Source organism: Acomys russatus, chromosome 18, assembly GCF_903995435.1.
Source record: "Acomys russatus chromosome 18, mAcoRus1.1, whole genome shotgun sequence".
NCBI lineage: Eukaryota > Metazoa > Chordata > Mammalia > Rodentia > Muridae > Acomys > Acomys russatus.
Window position 1 is genome coordinate 5507204 of NC_067154.1, and position 22115 is coordinate 5529318.

The window sequence follows — 22115 nt, forward strand, 5'->3', positions numbered from 1 at the left end:
AGACTCCTAGGGAGTGGCACTATTAGGAGGTGTGGCCTTGCTGGAGGAAGTGTGTCACTCGGGGGTGGGCTTTGGGGTTTCAAATGCTCAAGCCAGGCCCGATGTCACTCTCTCTTTCCTGCTGCCTCCTAATATGGATGTAGCACTCTCAGCTCTTTCCCCAGCACCGTGTCTGACTGCATACAGCCATGCCTCCCACCATGATGTCGGTGGGCTAAACCCCTGAAGCAAGCCCCAATTAAATGCTTTCCTTTATAAGAGTTGCAGTGGTCATGGTGTCTTTTCACAGCATGTACCCTAACTAAGAAATGGCACAATGCCACAGTCTCACAGGGCCTCAAACCAGAAGTTTTATACAGAGGGGCTCTTAGCATGTCACCAGGCAGAGTACCATGCTATGCCCCAGACCTGTGTGCCTGCTCAAAAGCTTTCAAAATCATGGCAGTGTGTGGACTTAAACCCTCTGTATGTTTGTTACTAGCTGTCTTCATATTTCCTCAGACTAATTAATGGCCCTCTCAGAATCTGTGTCAGCCTGTACCCAGCTCAGGTATCTTTTGTCAGCATTTTGTGGCTGCCTTTTTTTCTCTTCTCCCCTTCCCAAGGGACGTTTCAGAACTCGGCTTGAACAAGGCTTGCAAACACATTTAAGGTAAAACGGAAGCTCTTCCTCCAAGTAGAGGAGTGTCCTACTGTCGTCATCTGCCTCGCCAGCTCTGAATAATCTCCTGGTCTCAGAAGGGCTCATTGTATAGACTAGAAGTCCTGGCCTGTGACATTGTCTCTGTACCAATGCTGAAAACTGAGAAGGGGCCAAGCTGTAGCTAGGGCATCTTTCTTACAAAGGCTTGAAAAGGCCAGAGAGCACAAAGATTCCTGACTGTTCTCTGACAAGGGAAAATGGAGGTTTCAGCTGAACTGCTGCAGCCAGTGTTCAGTTCTGAACTGCAGAAAATTGTAGGAGCTGACACACAGGGCGGAGCCACACTGCTGCACTCTGAGGACACCTAGGATTTGCTCATGGTTGCTTCCCTGCCACTTTTATTATTGAAACGGATAAGATTACCCACAATTGAGGAAAGCTGAGGTTTTTATCTTAACTCTCTGTAGCTTAAGGGGATTGCTCATGATTTTCTCATTAGTTCAGAGATGCAAATAATTGTCTTTTAAAACACGTTAAAAGCGAAGAAGGCGAGTCATTCATTACATTCCAGAGGAATGGCTCTCCCAGGAAGGGGCTTGCTTCCTGATGCTGCCTAACAGGAGAGTGTGGCCCTCTGTGGGTTTTGTGTTTCTTGTCACTAAGGCCTTTCCCTCCTACTGTATGGCCTGTGCTGGGTTCAGGGTCAGCCTGTGCCCTGGGCGAGTCTGTTGCATGTCTCCCTGTGCATGTGCATCTAGTTGACAGTGACATCCACACATGGCACAGTTCATTGCCATAGAGGGAGGCTTTAGAGAGGCAAGCAGAAGATTCACTTACCCTCTTGTACCTTTCCTAAAACGAACAGCCCACAGAGCTGACAGCATGAGGCTCCTGAGTGCTCAGGGCGCAGTGGTGTTTATTGGTGGACATTTTGGCACTGGAAGGGTGCTGAATGATTTGTTTCGTTGACAGTGCTGCCATGAGTAGCTACCTCTTCCCGTGTGCACATAGAATTCCTGTTTGCTAAGTACAGTGGCTGTTGCTGCTTATGTCACTATTCACCGTGTCTCCTCCCACAAGAGTATAAGTCTCTCTCACACCCAGCACATAGTAGATGCTCAGTGGGCATTTCTTGGTTAATAAATGATTGCAAATGAATTGCCACTTGCCAGGGACAAACTGAGGGTGTAACCACAGTGAGAACATCAGTTGTTCAGAAAGCTAGGAAAGCAGATCTGAGTTTGTCATATGCTAAGACTAGTTCAGACAGTCACTTTGGAAGGCTTGATCCTAACATTCATCCAGACATGACCACTGCCAGGAAGTAGGTGCTCTGGGGACTTCTGAAAGGTGGGTTAATGCATCAAGAAGCAGATGGTGCGAACCAGTGCAGGTAAGGCTTGTGTGTGGCCCTCATTTGGAGAGAGAGGTGTGAGGGACTCAATGCAGGTAGCATTGAGACAGCCCAGCGTCGGTCTAGCATCCTAGGTCTATCAACAAGCAGAAAGATCCTGGTCCCCTGACTTCTCCTTCATAGCAGAAAATTACCGCCCAACCGGTCATCTGGATCATAGGAGGATAACGCACTCAGATGAGCTAAGGAAGCTGGAGAGCAAGTCTAGAGCCCCAGCAGAGGACACTCATGTTTTGGACAAGGATAGGTTTATGAGGTAACAACAGAGTGACTGGGGAGACTTGGGGTTCATTCAATAGCCCTTGCTCTTCTTTAGCTAAAGGGCCTTAACCAACTCAGCATTTTAGCCACAGAGTGGGACCCATATGCATCTAGCATTCTGGTTCAAAGATTAAATGAGATCTCATGGGTAAAGGCTTCCGGACGGTGGCTGACAAATAGTAAGCACTTAAGAAATGTTTACCGTTGTCTATTTTTTTCTCTTGAGTTTAGGTGACAAAAAAAAAGGGGGGAGGTGAGTGTCTAGAGGACAGAAGAGCATTGGGGAGGATGAAGGAAGCCCGGCTGGCTGCACAACCTTTTTCCTGGAAGAGCTAGCCTCACTTCTCCTTTCTTTAGCATTTGAGCTGCTCCATGCTATCATGAGAAACGCTGATCCCAGAGTCACAGGAGGAGACCTCCTTCTCCTTTTGGAGACTTGGACTAATTGGAAGGCAGTCCTGTCCCTGCGGCAGCTCCCACAGTCTTCGCGGTGTTGCTAATTCTGTGTTTTGCCCTGATGGAACAGGTGCTCTGTGGAGTCCTTGGGAAAGACCGGTAATAGATATGATGAAGGCAGAGCACACGCTGGCGCAGCATCTCTGCTTCTCCAGGGAGATCTAGAGGCTTTCCGTGGCAATTAATTATTCATATTTTCTCTCCTTCGCCTCAAATACTTGGTTTCCTGCTCAGTTCCATAGAGACGCGCATGTAACCCTAGTTCCCCGATGGCAGTTTAGAGTTGTTTCAGGGTCACGTGCAGAGAGCAGCAGCAAGCTTACACATGTCACTGCCAGTTCCCCAGAGCTGGGCGGGGCCAGGACATCAGCCTCTCCTGGCTCTGGATCCATGCAGCCCAAAGACAGTGCAGTCTCTGGACATGGCTTCCTCCTCCTTGGTGCTGGCTGCATCCTAACTGCCAGCCCTCAGCGATGGAGTGCAATGCTTTTCAGCCCAGCTCACTCTCCCAGGCTGGGCATCCTGCCCTTTGCAAAGCTGTAAACACTCCACGGTCTTTGCAGGCTTTAGCCTTTGTTCCTGCTCTCTGGGAAACCTTTCTGTGGCTGCAGGAGGTGGCTTAAGGCTGATGGAGTTTTAGGGAAATTTAGCTCCTACTCCTCTGCCTTCTTCAGGCCCAGCCTCTCCTGCCCACCTGTGGGGGGATGTCTTGAAATCGGTTCTGCTTTTTATTTCCTGGGTACCACCACCTGTGGCTCTGGCCTGCATTACCCTCCAGGCCATTGCTGAGAGGTAAAGACTTAGACATGAGCCAAGAGGGAGGTGGCCTCTGGCAAACTTGTCCTCAGGAGACGTCAAGGCTAGAGGAAAGGAATGCAAATGAGTGTCTAAGACAGGAAGCTGGTGGCTAGGAAGGGCCACTGAGAGGGAGAGAGGAAGGTGAGGGAGGCCTCTGTGCCATAGAGACGGCTCTGTTTCTGCTTCTGCCGCTCTTGGCGGGTAACTGGTGTCTGTGCCTTGCTTTTCTATTTTTCTGAAGTGCAGGCGGGCAGTGATCTCAGCCACCGCAAGGGTCGTTACTAAATGAGTGCCTGTTCTCAGAGCTTTACCAAAGAGCTCCTGTTGGTTCACTGTGGGCCTCTGGCTATGTGTACACCCTGTGAGGGGTCTGGGTCTTAAAGGGGTCACCTCACTTCTCTGACAACTTCTTTTCCCAACATTCCTTCTGCTCCATCTACTCTTGTTTCCCTGACAGAAGCCATCTGTAATCCCTTGAACAAACTTCTTCATCGTTGTCTTGTTCAGAACCCTTCTGTCCTTTCCCCCCATTTGGGTTGAAAATGGACTGGTGTTTTGCAAAGTCATATGCATCTGGAGTTGGGAGTTCCAGGCGGCCCAGGGAGAGGGAAGCTACAGTTTGGCAGCTTTGGAGCCTGCAGCTGGGGGAGGGGCCTGCTGCGTCTTCACTGCTTCTGCTTTAGCTGCACCACAGCTGTGTGTGGTGTCAGTGTGTGATGAGATGGAAGAAGCCAGGTAGACTGAAATAGTGAAGGGGGGGGGAGGGGCAGGGAATGACCAGAGCAACCCTGTGACTGCTCTCTAAACCAATCGCGGTGGATTTTCATAATTCAGATCTGGATGGAAACACACACATCAGGTAGCCACACAAGTACAAAACGCCTTCTAAAAGCAGCAGGTGCACCCTTAGATTCAGCCACCACCTCAGTGGCATCAAAGTCCAAAACCCAGGGGCAGCCTCCAGGAAAAAACTAACAGGCCAGGTCAGGTAGCCTGGCAGAGCTCTTGGTCTTCTCCCTAGAACCTGCCTTTCTCTTCTGTTCACCCCTCAGTTAAACAGCACATCACGGAGACATCAGAGCACTCCACACTCCTACTCTGTGTGCACTGCCCCGGGCCTATGGGCCCCAAGGGTATCTGCCATGCATGCCTCCAAAGCAGCCTGTGACAACACAGCAGCCTGTGACAACACACTTCTACGCCTCCCAGTTCCACCTGCATCTTCAGTACTACTGAACAACCGTTATCTCCTGACCCTCCACTCATTTGTTATTTCCCATGGGTCTTGGGGTCAACAATCCAACCTGAGTGAGCCAGATGTTTCCAACCATCTGTCTTTGTCTGATCTAGCCTGGGCTCAGCTAGGGTGCTCCTGCCCCATTCCCCTCCCAGACTCAGTGGAGTGTTTTCCCCCAGAAAACATCCTGACATCTTGGGGCTGGTTTGGATTAGGGTTGCTAAAAGCCCACTGCACTGCTTGGACGTTGTGGGCTGTTGCTTGCTCTGTGCCTCACCCCAGTGACATTGTGAGGGCTGGTCTGTATTCCAGATAAATATGACTCACCCATCCCATCCCTCTCATACTTGGTCAAAAGATGTCTGGCTCCACCTAAGATCAGTCATGTTCAGGTTACAGCGCACAGAGCGCATTCACCTGGGCTCCATCACATTTAGGTAACAGTGCACAGAGCACATTCACCTGGGCTCCATCGCATTTAGGTAACGGTGCACAGAGCACATTCGCCTAGGATCCATCACGTTGAGGTTACAGCACACGGGACACATTTAGAAGGCCAAAGCTCTTTCTCGGGTATGGTTTCTGAACTGGCCACACACACCTCTGTGGCCAGCAATCCACCTCACCCCAGGTGAGAGCATCCTCAGGTTAAACACTCAGCCCTGTAGTTGGAGGTTGTCTTACTTACTTCCATTGCCAGGACAAAACGCCATAGCCGAGGCAGCCTATAAAGGAAAGCATTTAAAATGGGGGCTCACAGTTCTAAAGAGTTCGTGATCATCATAGCCAGAAGCATGGCAGCCAGCAGGCAGGCAGGCAGGCATGGCCCTGGAGCAATAGCTGAGAGCTTACACCTGATTACAAACACATGGAGTGAGGGAGCAAGGAAGGGAGGGAAGGAGGGGAAAGGAGGAAGGAGAGGGGAGAGAAAGAGGGGGAAAGAGAGAGAGAGAGAGAGAGAGAGAGAGAGAGAGAGAGAGAGAGAGAGAGAGAGAAAGAACTGGGAATGGCTTCAGCTTTTGAAACAAACCCACCCCCAGTTTCACACCTTCTCCCAAGGCCACACCTAATCCTTCCCAAACGGTTCCACCAACTAGGAACCAAGCCTATGGGCCCTTCTCATTCAAACCACCATGGGGGTGTCTGCCTGGGAACACAGGAAAGATGACTGATCCACTCAGTATTTGTGAAATTCTGGGTGGTACCAAGTAGCTTTACCCAAGTGTACCTGCCTCACCACTTTACCTCACTCCTAGCCCCAGCCCCAGTGTGCTGTACCCATCCTCTGGGTGTTCCCTCCTATGTCTGCAACAGATTCTTCCAGTGAGAGTGAGCTTTGTGCTGGATGCCTCAGCTGCAGACTAGTGTGGGCTCCCCTTTCTGCCTGGGTGCTCCTTGCCCTACTCAGTGCCAAGCACATAGGACAGAGACCTTAAAAGTCCATTAAAGGTATAAACAAAACAGACCAAAGGAATTTGCAAAACGAAAGATGGGGGGGCAGGATTTCAGGAGGCACTGGTGGGTCAGCCATTGTGATCATTTTAGGAATGACCCCACAACTGCCTGGCTATAAGCTGCCGCATCTTCTCTTGCAGCCTTGTTGAGAAGGAAGCTTGGTTCTCCAAGTAGGGGTCTGGTGTCTAAAGAAATGAGGCAAGTCTGTTATGTGTGGCGTCCAACCAAAGACACATGTGTGTAATTAGTTGAATGGTCCTGGTGAAGGGCCGTGCCATCTGTTCTTTGTTAGATGTTTGAGGAGGATAGACAAGATGGCTAAGTGGGTAAAGGTGATAGCTGCCAAGCCTGACCAGCTGAGTTTGAACCCGGGGACCCATATGGTAGGAGGAAAGTGGGGACCCCAGCATGTCCTCTAGACTTTACCTCCCCCACAAATAATTCAATAAACTTTGAAAAGAAGTTCAGGAACGTTCCCGTGGTAAGATTTCTTATAGGGAGGCCCTAACTTCCTGTCGGCCCCATCCCAAGATGCAGTTCTGTTTCGTTCACTAGAGACACACATCACACTGAATTTGCATTTTTGCATCTGTCTGTGTCCCCCACCTAATTCATAAAAGTCTCACTCGTGGCTGTGGTCATGTGAAAAGCTGCAGCCTGTGGCGACACGGGTTGTGTAACACGTAAGTCTAAGAGAGCGCTCTTCGTTCGGAGTCTTCCTAAACAGACTGGTACACGTCAGCTGCTCAAATAGTACGGGAGTGAATGACAGAAGGGCAGCCATGAACTCAGCTGTTCTCAAGTCGGATAACAGAGCCGAGATGACAAGTTGGGGCTAGTTTTGATCTCACATTATTAAATCCCTATGACAAGAAGCACATGTGTACAGGGGCTCGTGAGCCCACTGGGAGTCTTTTGGAGTCAAGAGAAAGGGCTTCTCTTATCTAGAAGAAGCTACACAACCTGGTGGGCAGAACCAAGGTTTTTCCTAACGCTGCCCAACGTACAAAGCAACAACCCTTTTTTTTCCTCTCTAGACCTTGGGTTCACAAAAATCTAAGATCATGGATTCCATTCCGTTAGAATTTGGCTTCTCTTCCTGCCAAAGCAATATATAGTGTTACTGTTTTCCCTTAGCAGAATGCTTACCACGTCATACGCTCACCCATCCACCCACTCACACTCATCCCCATATCCATTTTCCCACACATCCATCTATCCACTCAACCATTGGCCCACCTGTCTACCCATCCATCCGGCTACTCAACCACCCGTTCACCCATTCATTCATTCCTGTGTGCTCCCAGGTGAGCTTTCTGTGGAGGAAGCACAGGACCCTTTCCTGGTGAGCATCCACATCATCGCAGACCCAGGCCAGTCCCAGCCACTGCAGGAGGCCATCGACAAGGTTTTGGCGTGGGTTCACCCTGACCTCCCACTCTTCCGAGTGTCTGAGCGGCGCACAGGCCGGCGAAGGCGGAAGTCCCCCAAGGGTGCGCAGCCGGCGCTGGCCGTGGTGCTGTTCCTGCAGGAGGCGTACGGAGAGGAGCAGATCCTACAGGTGCACCGGGTGCTGCAGAGGCCTCCTTGGCGCCACCACCACACAGAGCGCGTGCAAGGCCGATTCCTACCCTACTTGCCCTGCAGCCAGGACTTCTTCACTCTGGCTCCCGGAACCCCGCTGTGGGCCATCCGGCCAGTGCACTACGGCAAGGAGATCGTGCGCTTCACCATCTACTGTCGCCATGACACCTACGCAGACAGCCTCCGCTTCTATGAGCTGATCCTGCGCCGGAGCCCCAGCCAACGGAAAGCAGACTTCTGCATCTTCCCCATCTTCTCCAACCTGGATGTGGACATCCAGTTCTCCCTGAAAAGACTGCCCTGTGACCAGAACCCGGTGCCCACCGACTCCTCCGTGCTGGAGTTCCGCGTGAAGGACATCGGGTACCTGGTGCCCCTCCTTCCCAACCCCTGTAGCCCCATCAGCGAGGGGCGCTGGCAGACCGAGGACCATGACGGCAACAAAATCCTTCTGCAGGTACAGAGGTCGTCTGACGCCTGTCTGTCTGTCTGTCTGTGGTCTGTTGTACCGGAAAGCCACGGAGAAGTTACAGAGCCGTAAGTTAGGGCAAAGAGAGTTCAGTGGCTTTGCCCATCCTGGACTAGTAGTGTGTCCCACACCCTGCAAGCAAGAGCTGAGGCCTCCACAGACACGGGAGCAGTTATTCCAGGTGTCACCCCAAGTTGAGCCGCTCTCTGAAGGTGGGCTCCTGCGGGCTTCTCACCTGGAGAACTTGTCAGTAGCTTGCCCTTAATCCAATCTTTCACACCCGGGGAGGTTTTCCCAACTGTATTCTCCGGGTCTACAAGACAAGCCCAGGGGTTGAAATTTGTCTAAAGGGAAGATTTTTGCTTCTTCTCTATGCCCCTCCCCCCCCCCACCACTGTCCACACTTGCTGCCACGGGTTGTTAAGATCAGTGATCTGTTGGAAAGTGGCCCAAGAAGGTCACCTTCAGATGACTGCTGTTGATAGGAATGCTTTGATTTTTAGAAACCAGAGAGTGTGGCTTTGTCACTGAATACACTGAACACTAGCCTTTGCTCTCTGATCCTCTTTCAAATGTGAGGAAAAAGAATTCTGCACTTGAATACTGGCAGTGTTTTATGCAAAGTGTGGCAGTTACACCCATACATGTCAAAGGGATTGTGTTTGTACTAAAGGGCCCAAATGGATGTGGTGGCTGCTGAGGACTGTGTGTGTGTGTACACACAGATGTGATGGCTGCTGAGGACTGTGTGTGCAAAGGGATGTGATGGCTGCTGAGGACTGTGTGTGTACTAAACTGATGTGGTCGCTGCTGAAGTTAGCACTCTCTTTCCATGGTCATGAATGGTCTTTTCTCGATCCTTCTAGTAACAGAAGTGAAAGAACAGTGTAGAAGGCTTGGGCTGGTCTCTGACTCAAAGGAAACACTGAAAGGAGATGTCGAACATAATCTACACATTTCAGTGACTCTAAAGTTTATACAGGTGCAAGTTTTTGAAGATAAGGAATATTTGAAACAGAAAGAAAAAGTATTCTTACTTTGGGACCAAATCAGCCAGCTTAGCAGCAGTATGGTAAATGCCACAGGCAGGCGCAACAGATAGCACCTCCCAGTTTTGTAGAGGGTCTCTGTTCACCTACAGAGACCAGCCTCCCACTCTAGCCCGAGGCAAACACCTATGTCTTTTAATTACTTTCCAAAGTAAAAATTTAGATTTCAGTCTTTAACAAAATTAAGATAGTTGAGTCACAAGGGGAAGGGCACTGAAGAAAATAGTTTTATGCACAGTGTACCTTTTGTTTAAATTTCTTTATTTCTTGCATTATATAATTTTAATTAATTAATTAATTTAGTTTAATTGCATTCTAATAGAAGATTCCCCCCATCCTCTCTTCCCAGTCTCCCCATCTTCCCTCCCCTTCCCAAACTCCCTCCTCTCTTTCTCCTCAAAGAAGGGGAGTCCTCCCAAGGATATCAACCTACCTTGGCCTATCAAGTTGCAGTAGAACTAGGTGTTTTGGGGTTTTGTTTGGTTGACTTTTTTTTTTTTTTGGTTTTTTTGTTTGTTTGTTTGTTTTTGTTTTTTGGCAGCAAGTATTTCTATTTTCTTTTCTTCCTTTTTAAAAAAAGATTTATTTATTTATTTATTATGTATACATTGTTCTTCTGGCCTGTACACCTACAGGCCAGAAGAGGGCATTAGATCTCATTGTAGATGGTTTTGAGCCACCATGTGGTTGCTGGGAAGTGAACTCATGACCTCTGGAAGAGCAGTCAGTGCTCTTAACCTCTGAGCCATCTCTCCAGCCCTGGCACCAAGTGTTTCTACATTAGTTACTTTTCTCATTTTTGTGATAGCAACTTAAGGGAGGAAGGGCTTATTTTGGCTCACGGTGTGAGAGTGCATAGAGCCCATTGTGTCGGGGAGGGCGTGGCCACAGGAAGCTTGAAGCTGTGGCCTGAGAAGAGAGCACAGAGACGTGAGTGTGCCCAGGTGGCTTTCTCCTTGTTCTCTGTTTCATTTGGCGTGGGACCCCAGCCCAGACAAAGAATGGCGCCATCCACATTCAGACAGGGTCTTCCCTCCCCAGTGAGACCCCAGTCAGAGTATGGAAACACTTTCACAGACACCTCTGCAGGCATGAGTAGACCAGTCAACTTGAGAATCCAAATTCAGCCATTGCAGTTCCCTGAAACTCTTTTTTTTAAGATAAGATTTTTTTTTTTTTTTTTTTAACAGTGGGTGCGTTTCTATACCCTGTAGAAAATCTTGCTTGGATAGTTTTCCTGTTGCCTTGCTCAAATTGAGATCACACTTACCTTCTCCCCAACTCCACTCTGTCCAAACCCTGTGTATTGGTGCCTCTTCCTCCTCTGTAACTCTTGTCAAGGAAAGGGATTACTTGACTTTTGTTTTCTCTATAAACAACGCGTCCCCTTCCTGAGCTCAGGACGGATGGTACCTAGTCAAATCAAGGTTTGGAATGGCTATGGTGTCTTCTTTTTTGAGTACTCCTAAGTAGATGCCACATTTTTAAAGAGACTTAAGATGACTGACAAATATATATACTTAGCAAAAAGAATATTAGCAACTAGATACAGAAGAATTTGAAGTAAAGAGTAATGTTGACGTGGTTATGAGCCTTTGCTGTTCTTCCAAAGGACCCAAGTTGGTTCAGAGCATCCATGTCACCTGGTTCACAAGCACTTGTAAGCTCAGCTCCTGTGAGTCCAACAACAAATCTCTTAGGGCATCCTCACACTTGCGTACTGACCCATGCACAGACGCACGCGCGCGCGCGCGCACACACACACACACACACACACACACACAGAGAAATCTTTCTGAGGCATAAAAATCAAAGCGTCCTGCCACAAAGAGTTGCTACCTGTCAACGTGACCTTCAAGGCAGAGGCCTGAGAATGTCTTCCTTGTGAGATACGGTCACCTGCACAGTAGCTGCTTTAGTCATTTTCTTTCAGTCTGGGAGATGACTAGACACTCAGTCCTGGATACTAATCCAGCCACGGTACCCACAGCTGTAACTAACCTTCATAGCATTGCTTACGTCATACACAGCAGGGATCGTTAGGTCATAAGGAAATTACATCGTGCCTAACTTTAACCAGTTGGTCATTCAGGCTGCCTTTTCCATGCTAGGCACTGCAGTCTCTGAACGCAGCCAGACGGAAGTCCCTGCATTAGTAAGATTAATTTCTGGGGTGGAGGGGGGCAGAAAACAGACAAAGAAATATAATAAAAATTATGCCATGTTAGGAGGTACAGGGCAGGGGGATTATTGATCCATCGTATCTAAGAGTTTTCAGCACTTTAGTCAAGCAAGACTTGTCCTTGTGTATGCTAAGATTTCCTGCTAACATACGCCAAAAACTTTGGAAACGTGTATAAACGTCCTTTGGGACGAAATGGCCATAGTCATTGTTTACTTCCTTTGCATAGTGTATATTATACAAAAAAAAAAAAAAAGTCTTTTGAAAAATTCCAAAATGTAGGTTTTTAGTGTCTGAACCTAGTGTATTGCTTAGCAGAAACCTTTGTGGTGAAAATTACAAATAGGTCTGTAACCGCTTAGATGGCTACAGAGGAGGATGACTTCCTGAAAAGCACAGGAAAAGTCTGGGACTGCAGGGCCAGGCTGCACCTTAGTCATTGCCTGTTGCTGCTTATTCCGTGTAGCTTTCTAAAGCGCTAGGTTGCTCGGGCTTCTTGTTACATAAGTTCCATGTAAATAGCAAGTGTTCTCCTTTCCTGAGTGGGTGGCATTCGTGGAACGGAAATATAATTTAGCTGTTTATGAGAAGCTGCTTCTATTGACGCCTTTACGTGGGGCTTGAGGAGCAGAGTGAAGCTGCCCCTTCTGTGGCAGGTGCCGATCAGTGCCATACTTTCTCAAGGCCTCCCCTCCCCAGTGGGCCTTGGCTGACAGTCCCTCTACCCCATTCCCAGCTATAGTTGATGTACCGTGTTGGAGTGCAGCCTCCTTAACTATAGCTGATGTGCTGTGTTGGAGTGACCCAGTCCAGCCTCCTTAACTATAGCTGATGTGCTGTGTTGGAGTGACCCAGCCCATCTTCCCTGGCTGTAGCTGGTGTACCATGTTGGGCTGGCCCAGGATGCCTTCCCTGGCTGTAGCTGGCATGTTCAGGTTGTCTGCGCACCTGGCATCACATAGACACTAGGAACGGGAATTTGGAAAGAAAAATTACTCTCCCTTCTGGTGACTGAAAGCTGTACATGCAAAACTTGGAATCAGACAGCAGCTTGTATTTTCCACCAGGGAGGGAAAACTGCCCCTTTTTGAGTGGAAGGAATGGCTCTCACCTGCAGAGAGGAGACTAGAGAATTGTAAGACAAGGTCTCACATAGCGCTGTAGCTCCACATAGTCTGGAACTTGTCTGCAGTCTCGCAGCTACAGGTAGCTCCTCAGTGTATTAGCTACTTTTGTCATGGCTGTGACAAAAACACCTGACAAGAAGCAACTTGTCAGAGAGGAAGGATTGATTCTTATAGTTCAAGGGGCTGCAGTCCACCATGGGGGGGGGGGGTTGTGACAAAAGCAAGAAGCAGCTGGTGACATTGCCTCTGAAGTCAGGAAGGAGAGTGGGGTTATCATAACCTCCAACCTGACCCCCCAGTGAGCCCCTTCGTCCAAAGAGGCTTCACCTCCTAGACGTGTTTGTAACCTTTACAAACGCTGTTGTCAGTAGGCTGGTGGGGCAGGGCACCAAGTGTTCAAACACACGAGCCCATGGGGGACATTTCACATTTAAAGCACGGTGCTCAGTGCAGCTGTGGTTCAACCTCAGATACATGAGTTCTCCCTTCTTCACAGTGCGGGGTGGGTTTTGTTGTTGATAACCAGAGGAGGAATGCACTTAGTTTTTGTAGACAAAACTCAGTGCTGATCTCCATCCTTCTAGAGAACTATCTATAAGAAAGGAGGGATGCCTGGGACTAAAAAAATACAGAGGCCTGGCCTGGACATAAACTGCGGTTAAAAGGTGGCCTCTATGGAAAAATAACAATGTATTATATTGTCCCACAATTATTCAATGTGGTCTCTTTATGAGGAAATGAACTTCTCATTAAGTTTTACAAAGTGTTTGCCTCCACCACAGACACATTAAAAAGTGATTATGCGTATAGGCTCCCAACCAGTTGGTCACCTAGTCTAGCAGGGAGGGTCTCAGGCTAGATATCAGGAAAAGCAAATACTTTGGTTGGCCTGGCCCTCTTCAGCCATATGTGCTGACTGCCACTTATCCATGACATTATAAAGTCTAAAGATACCAGAGGACAACCCTTCAAAATCAAGTGTTCTTTAAATTTTTTATTTACTTTTATTGTGTGTGTTTGGCTGTCTCACCTGTATGTATGCCTGCGCACCCCATGTGTGAGTGCCCAGGCATGCCAGGGAAGAGCATCAGCTCTCCTGGGACTAGAGTTACAGACAGTTGTGAGCTGCCATGAGGGTGCTGGGACTCGAACCTGGGTCCTGGAGAAGCACCCAGAGCTCTTAACCACTGAGCCATAATTCCAGCCCCATGAAGTGTTCTGCTTCTTTTTAAAAAGATTTATTTATTTTTGTATATGAGTGCTATATTTGCCTGTATGCCTATATGACAGAAGAGGGCATCGGACAGTTGAAGGCATCAGATCCCATTATAGATGCTTGGGAGCTACCAGGTGGTTGCTGGAAATTGAATTCAGGGCCTCTGGAAGAGCAGACAGTGGTCTTAACTGTTGAGCCATCTCTCCACCCTAGTGTTCTGGCACTTAATAGGATTCTAAAAGAAAAATGGCCTCTGTCTCTTGTCAATACCCATTCCCAATGTGGTAATCAATAGATGGTAAAACTCATCTGGATAAACCTATCTATATTAGTTATAAGAGGTACAGGCGCTTTGAGTCCAGCCAGTTGTCATCGAACTCAACAATTCTCCTGTTCAGTGTGAGCCACTGGGTTGTTTTAGAGAGCACCTGTGTGTGTGTGTGTGTGTGTGTGTGTGTGTGTGTGGGTGTGTGTGTTACTGGCAAATTGCCATGTGTTGTTCGAACTTACTTAGAGGCTGTCAGCAGAGATGAGATTTGGCCCTCCTACCTCAGACTTCAGCATATTTGCCTCAAAGTGTCCTCCATAAACAGCCCACAAATGAAGACAGTGTGCCTTTGAGAACACCTAAGGAAGAGAGTATTTCCAACAGAAGCCATTCATCTCATTGTAAAAGCAGCTAATGGGATGCTCACTCATGGGGAGAGGAGAGAGGACCCTCTTCCTAAAGCCATTAGTAGTAACTGCACACCACAGTTATCACAGGGCTCCCTTGGTTGGGTTCTTCTGGGTGTTATAAATGCCAATTTAATAATTTTTGTTATGTGTCTGCTGCTTTTCTCTAGCTGCCTCTTAGACTCACTTCAAAACCCAAACCACAGTTATGGTAAATGACTCTATGTATTATATAAAGTTATGAAGACCATGAGGTTTAGCTGGGAATTTACACAGCCTCATAGTCTAATGGCCCATCCACAGATAATGTTAATTTATTACGCTATCCTATGTGTTTAGTTTGGCTCGGCTTTCTCTTATTGAGGTGATGTTGCAAAGCACTATCCTCTAAGCCAGCTACCATCTTCTGGCTTCAGCTGTGTCTGCTTGCAGACCATCGCCACAGCTGGGCTGTTTGTCTACTGATGCTCCTTCAGAAAACAATAGGTTGGGCAGGGTCACTAGACCACCACCTCAGAACCAGCCACTCCTCCTAGGCAGTTGTATGTAATTCCATCCTAATTGCACATGGCCTCGAGGTTTGGAGGACCAGTGAGAGAATGTAGGCAAGGGAGTGAGGACTCCGTGTCTGTGAGAAGCCAACATTCACACTGGGCAAAGACTTTCTAATGCAGCTGTGTTGGGAGGTCCCTCATACTTCTGTAATAATCCTTCACCCATGTTCTGGAAGAAAGCCCATTAAACTTGTTGGTTCCCTGGAGTGAAATCAAGCTCTGGCTTGTCACTGGGACTTCATGAGGAGAGTATAGGCAATGCTTAGTTTCCTCCACTCCCAAGGAGGGAAAAATTTACATCAGAGAGTAAATTTATTTGTTGATCTCTGTGCCTCATGGTATTAAGGGGGGCTGGGAAGTAAATGATTTTAGCAAAGATGGGCTTGTATATATAGAAAAGGCAGGCAAGCTACAGAAGTCTGAGAATGTTATTTAAAGTGTGTAAAGAATGAGACTTGCAGACGATGTGTACAATATTAAAATGTCTGAAGCCAAAGTCTAACTCACTGATGTCAAACCTCTGCTTAGACCAGTGGAGCTGTTGATTGGCTTGATTTAAATAAAAATGTATAGTTAAGTTTAGTTGAAAATGTTTTTTGTTTTTTTGTTTTGTTTTGTTTTGCCCAAGCTTTATCTAAATATTTGCACAGAAGTTACAGTACCTGATTGGAATAAATAATCTTCTGTATGGTCCATACCCATGTCTGGAGGCTATGCTGTTGTGTCTGAGGAATTAAAAAAGGAGGAGCTCAGTGAGGTCCCAGGAAACTGTAGGACATCTCAAGTGTCGTGTATCTGTGGCAAGGCACCACGTCTCTTGTTCAAGAAGGCCATGGAGACCCCACCTGGTGATTTCTATCCATCCAAGTCTCCAAAGAAGAGGGGTCAACACAGAGGAAAATTTCCTGAGTGCTTCCAAGTGAAGCCATGGTCAAGCAAGGCCTTTAACTCATCCTTAAATAAAGCGAACAATTAGCAAAAGGAAATCCAGAGGAGCCAAAAGTTCCTAACAAACCCAAGTGACCCCTGTGGACCAGATTCTCTACTGTCCTCAGTAGTAAAAAGGTGGCTAGCTAGGAGTAGTGGCACATGCCTTTAATCCCAACACTCAGAAGGCAGAGGCAGGTAGATCTTGTTGAATTCAAGGTCACTCTGATCTATAGAAAATTCCAGGACAGCCAGGGGACATAGACTTTGTCTCATAAATCAAACAGAACATAGTTAGTTAATGACCACCTACACAGTCTTAAACATCTGGCAGGAAATTATAATCAAAGACTAAAATGATTGGTGTCCAATGGACTACACTCTGCAAATATTATCCATTGGTCTATATAAGATATCCTCTACACAACTCTGTCTTCCTAATGAGTTTTCTTCTTGATAAAAAAAAATTAATGGGGGCTGGAGAGATGGTTCAGTGGTTAAAAGTGCTGTCGACTCTTCCAGAGGTCCTGAGTTCAATTCCCAGCAACCACGTGATGGCTCACAGCCATCCATAATGTGATCTGATGATAAAGTACTCATTTACAATGAATAGAATTTGAAAAAATGTTGCCTAGACGTAATACTTCAGACCTGAGCTCAATTCAGTACTTTAGTAACTACCTTCAGCCAGGAGAGATAAGCCCACTATCGTTTTAATCTTTAAAAAAAAAAAAAAAAAGCCATGATGAGATGATGAGATGTCTTCCCTTTCTCTCTAGAAGCCTCCAGGAGGGACACCACAGTGTGATTCTAGCTATCCTAACAGCCATCAGAGTGACTAAAAAACAGATTCTGGGTTGGCCATCATTGAGTGAAGCCTTGGAGACCAAGGAAAATGAGGATTCCAAGTAGACGGATGTTCTTGTGAGCCCATCACGAAAGTCTAATGGACATGGATTTAGACATAGCCTGTGTTCTGGTTTGTCTTCATTCCCTGATGCCCTCGTCAACTTGACAGGAACTAGAGTTCTCTAAATAAGGGAAGCTCAATCAAGGAGATGTCCCCCCATCAAAGTAGCCTGCAGGCAAGCCTGGGGGCCATTTCTTCATTGATGACTGATGTGGAGGAGCTCAGCACGCTGCAGACTGTGCTGTTGCTGGGCAGGTGACCCTGAGGTGTATAAGAAAACAGAGAACGCCAGTAAGCAGCTTTCTTCCATGGCGTCTGTTTCAGTTTCTTGCCTCCACATTCCTACCCTGATTTCCCTTCATGGTTTGCTATAATCTGTAAGCTAAAACAAACCCTCCTCCCTTCACATACAGAAAGAGGAGGGATGCAGACAGTTGAAGAAATGTTAATAATAAGGGCAAAAAGGAAGGTTCCAGCATGTGCTCATCATTAAAGACGATGATACAACCTCCCAATGAAGGGCTCTAATCTTTCACATGACAAGATGGAGTCTAACCAGAACTAACAGTCTGTCCTTTAGCCATAGTCTCAGACTCGTACTGAAGCTGTGGTGTGACGGGCTGCCTCTGTGTCTGCTGGAGTGGGAGTATCCAAGGAGCTAACCTTGTCATCACATTCCCTTATACCAGATGTCCACCCTTGGCACAGTCACATAGGTGGCAGAAACGTGATTATGTGGCATGAACACACAGAACCAGGACGTTGGGAGGATGTGGAGACTGGAGGGTTATGGGCCGTGAATGATTCTGTAGGTCCATGGTAGCCAGAGATGGAACCTACGTACTTTTCAAGGTGTTTTGAGGTCTTAGTCAGTGTTCTATGAGATACCATGACCAAGGCAAGTCTTATTATTTTTAGAAAAAGCATTTAGTTGGGCACTGGCTTACAGTTTCAGAGGTTTAGCCCATTATCATCATGGCTTCACGCAGGCAGACATGGTGCTGGAACAGTAGCTGAGAGCTACATCCTGATCCACAGGATGAGAGAGAGAAAAACGGAGAAACAGACAGACAGACAGACAGACGGAGGGAGAAATGCAGGGCGGGTGTGGGCTTTTGAAACCTCAAAGCCTACCCCCAGTGACACACTTCCTCTAATGAGGCCACGCCTCCTAATCCTTCTAATTTCATCAGAGAGTTCTAGTCCCTGGTGACTAACCATTCCAATATGTTAGCTTATAGGGCCTTCCTTATTCAAAGCCCCACAAAGGTCCATTTGTGCAACCACTTACAAGCACCATTGCTGACTTCTGGCACTCCCCACTTCAGTTGCCAAGCTACCTTGCAGTCGTGCCTTTAATTCTGCACTTGACTGGGACATCCCAAATAGCTGGATCATCTAGGCTCAATGCTTCTCTCCCATGAACCCAAGACACCCAGCTACTAGAGGGCTGCAAAGGCAATGAAGCTTTAAGAGTATTCGGTTGCACGTGTAAATATCAGAAAAGAAACACAGACCCAACAGAATTGATAAGAAGTGGCAGGAATCGGCCATGATCTGAGCAGGGGTTGCAGAGTCTGAGGAATTGGATGCTCATTATAAGTGCAAGGAGGTGGCATGTAGCCAACCCCCTTAAATTGGGGGAAATCCCAGTTACGGCAGCCATAAAGGGGATCTGCGTTCCTTTTTGTTAGAACACCTCCCAGCCTCAGTCAGCTAGAAAAGCATCCCCAGACTGTTGGAATGCAACAATAACACTCCTGGTAAACACTCACCTAATCACAGAAAACCTTAGAATTAAGACTGAAAATACAAAGCTGGAGGAGAGATAGCTCAGAGCTTACAAGCACTGGCTGCTCTTCCAGAGATCCTGAGTTCAACTCCCAGCAACCCCCTTTTGTGGCTCACAACCATCTATAATGAGATCTGGTACCCTCTTCTGGCCTGCAGGCACACATCCAGGCAAAACACAGTATACATAATTAATACATCTTTTTTTTAAAAAAAAGACTGAAAATACTATGATAAATTAATCCCATAATATTAGCATTTTCATAGTAAGTTGACAATTATTTTTGCTTTGGTATTTTAAGAATCTGGTGAGTGTTAGCATGTCTTAGTTAGAGTTTCTATTGCTGTGAAGGGATGGGTCACCTAACATGTGTGAGTCCCTGGGTTCCGTCCCTAACGTCTCCGGTGGGAGAAAACAAGCCAATCTACTAAATACATAAATGCAACCAATGCACTTATAAGATGTTAAAGGAAATTATTTCAGCCACAAAAGGCCCCTTTAAAGCAATTATTGCTTACATTTGCAGATTTGTTACTAATGTAATGAGATTTGCAAATTGAACTGAAATCGACTACAAGAGAAATTGATAGCTTCAGGGGTTGGAGAGATGGCTTGGGGCTTAGAGTACTTGCTGTGCAAACATGAAGACCGGAGTTTGAATCCCCAGGAGGCACATAAAAGGCCATGCATGGCTGCATGCACCTCTAACCCCAGTACTGGCAGATAGAGATGGGTGTGTTCCTAGAGCTTGCTGGCCAGCCGACCTAGCACAAAGGGCAAGCTTCTGGTTGCTGAGAGGCCCTGTCTCAAGGCAGTAATACAGAGGAAGATAAAGACATGCAAAGTCCCGCTCTGACTGCCACATGCACAGACAGGCACATAGACCCCACACACAACAAAAACTAACAGTTCTAGTTAACTAAGTGTCATTATCGTCATTATTTTGAGGTGCTAGAGAGTGAACTCCAGGGTTTCACACCGGCCAGGCAGATGTCCTTCCACTGAGCTGCGCTCCTGGGCCTGGATATTCAGCTTTAAGCATAGCTTTTGGGGCTAGCAAGATGGCTCAGCTGATAAAGGCATGCTACCACGTATGATGAGCTGGAGACCCACATTGGAGAGAGAGAAGTTGTCCATTCTCCTCCATACATGCGCTATGGCATATGTACATACATGTACACACACACACACACACACACACACACACACACACACACACACACACACGTTATAAACTAAAAGTAATTAAAATGAGCTTTGGATGCTGTTAGTTTTTTCTGTGCCTGACAGCAGATCGCAAGAGCACTTGCATTGATGACCTGAAATCAATCTTCATCCTAAGAAAAAAAATGAAAGATTGATTTAATTCCAGTTAGGACTGGTCCAGGGAGAGCCAAGGTTGCTCACTGCCCTGTAGAAGTTTTAAGGGCCCGATTACTAACCAAGGAGAAATATGGGTCATTGACCGTCCTGAAGTAGGGATCCCTGCCCCCCCCACCCCCTCGAAGTCATTTGCAACTCCAGGATCTGCCCAGTTTCACTCAGAGGGCCCAGATTTGTCCTCTAGCCCTCATGTCCCCAGGAAGTAAAAATGGCTGCTGTCTCTTCAGACAAATGCCGACCTAGCGCTGGTCAGATCTTTGCCACACTGAAAATGCCTTCGCCATTTACCCCATACAGAACTGCTTGCATCTTACCTTGTCCCTGGTAAGAACTACCATCGTTTGTGAACGGAGCTCTTCCATCTCTAGAGCCTTCTGTTTCTGCGTCTCCATTTTAAACAATAATCACTTCAGAGATGAGGATTTCAAGTTAATTATTTCGTGTTTTTATTTACAGTTTACCACACAGGAAAGCCCACACGGATTTCTGGCTAGGAAAGCACCTTACGGTGCAATGATGGGAGTTCCTGACACACTCCAGGGGCTCCTCACATTAACACAGGAAATCTGGGGTGCTGACCCCAGTTCTGTGGAGTAGGGACACTGTTGTTAGGCCAAACTCAGAGGTCAACACTATCTCCCAGTCAGTCAGGTTTATGGGGGAAATTAGACCTGTCTTTACTCTTCAGTCTGTCCCACGGCCATAACTAGCTGTGTGCTCTGAGGAAGGCGGGTGGAGCTTTTGTCTAGCCTGGACCTTAGTTCTGTAAGAGTCAGCTGCTGTAAGCAGACTTGATGTTCCTGGCGTTCACATTAAAAAACGTACTCACATTAAAAAATGTACTCAGTAGCTCCCTGTTTTAACTGAATGAACAAATGATACCTCAAGAGGAAACTCCTAAGGCTGTAGAAATGGTTGTTGCTCTAAAAACAGATTTGTAGATATGAACAAGGTAAAAAGTTACGGCAAAGGGTTGTGGCAATGATTTCCGTGCTGTAGTGCTTTCCAGACAGATGAATTAAAAAGACAGTTCACCCTACCTTCGCCTAAATACCTGTGTAAAAACAGAGACTCGAGAACTAAATGAACTTCCCTGGTGGGGGATTAGACGAAGAGGAAAGCCGAGGTCTCGTCTCCCCACTGCTCTCTGGGTCTCCGTGTCCCAGGGGCCAACTTTTGGAACAATCAAGTTGCAAGCACTTACTTCAAGTAGATCAACAAAAAGGGTTTAAAGTTTATAGAAAAAAACAATTGACCAAAGCCAACAAGTTAAAGACCATAGGCCAAATATGGCCCACTATCTAATCTTGTAAGTAAATTTTTATTTAGAATACACACACACACACACACACACACACACACACACACACACACACACACACACCAATGGAACCTTTATATTGTTATTTATTTAATAATAAAGTTTTATTGTTGCATGTACAAGGCAGTTGTACTAACCAAACTCCTGCCTATTTTTGTAAATTTTTATTCAAATACAGAGAGAGAGACAGAGACAGAGAGATAGACAGAGAGACAGAGACACAGACAGAGAGACAGAGACAGAGAGTCAGGGTGCAAGCAGAAGCTCATTAGAAAGGTGGATGAGCCACACTAGAGCAGACAACACAAGCACAGGGGTAAGGGGGGAAATGCCACACTGAGCCTAGAAGGGCAAAGTTACACGCCACTTCTGGAATCTTTGTGATCCCACAATTCCTGCCTCCCCTGACAAGCTTCAAAACCACGGCTGGTAGGGTTCCTTATACTGGTTCTGGCAGGAGAGTGAAAAGGTGCCCCAGGGTCAATTAAAAGGCTGGTGTCTCTCTATATGCACATACTAGACATTTGTAGTCTGTGTGTGTGTGTGTATGTGTGTGTATGTATGTATGTGTGTGTATGTGTGTGTATGTGTGTGTGTATGTGTGTGTATGTGTGTGTATGTGTGTGTGTATGTGTGTGTATGTGTGTGTATGTGTGTGAGTA

At 47.0% G+C, this 22115-nt stretch overlaps 1 protein-coding gene across 1 annotated transcript in view; it reads left to right on the top strand.

Moving 5' to 3' along the window:
• The window catches only part of Fam124a (family with sequence similarity 124 member A), a 56629-nt gene that overhangs the window by 25723 nt on the left and 8791 nt on the right, over positions 1 to 22115 (top strand). Inside the window, exon 3 of the mRNA XM_051160671.1 lies at positions 7572 to 8305. Within this exon, the coding sequence (XP_051016628.1) occupies positions 7572 to 8305 (734 nt within the window). The remainder of the gene's footprint in view (positions 1 to 7571; positions 8306 to 22115) is intronic.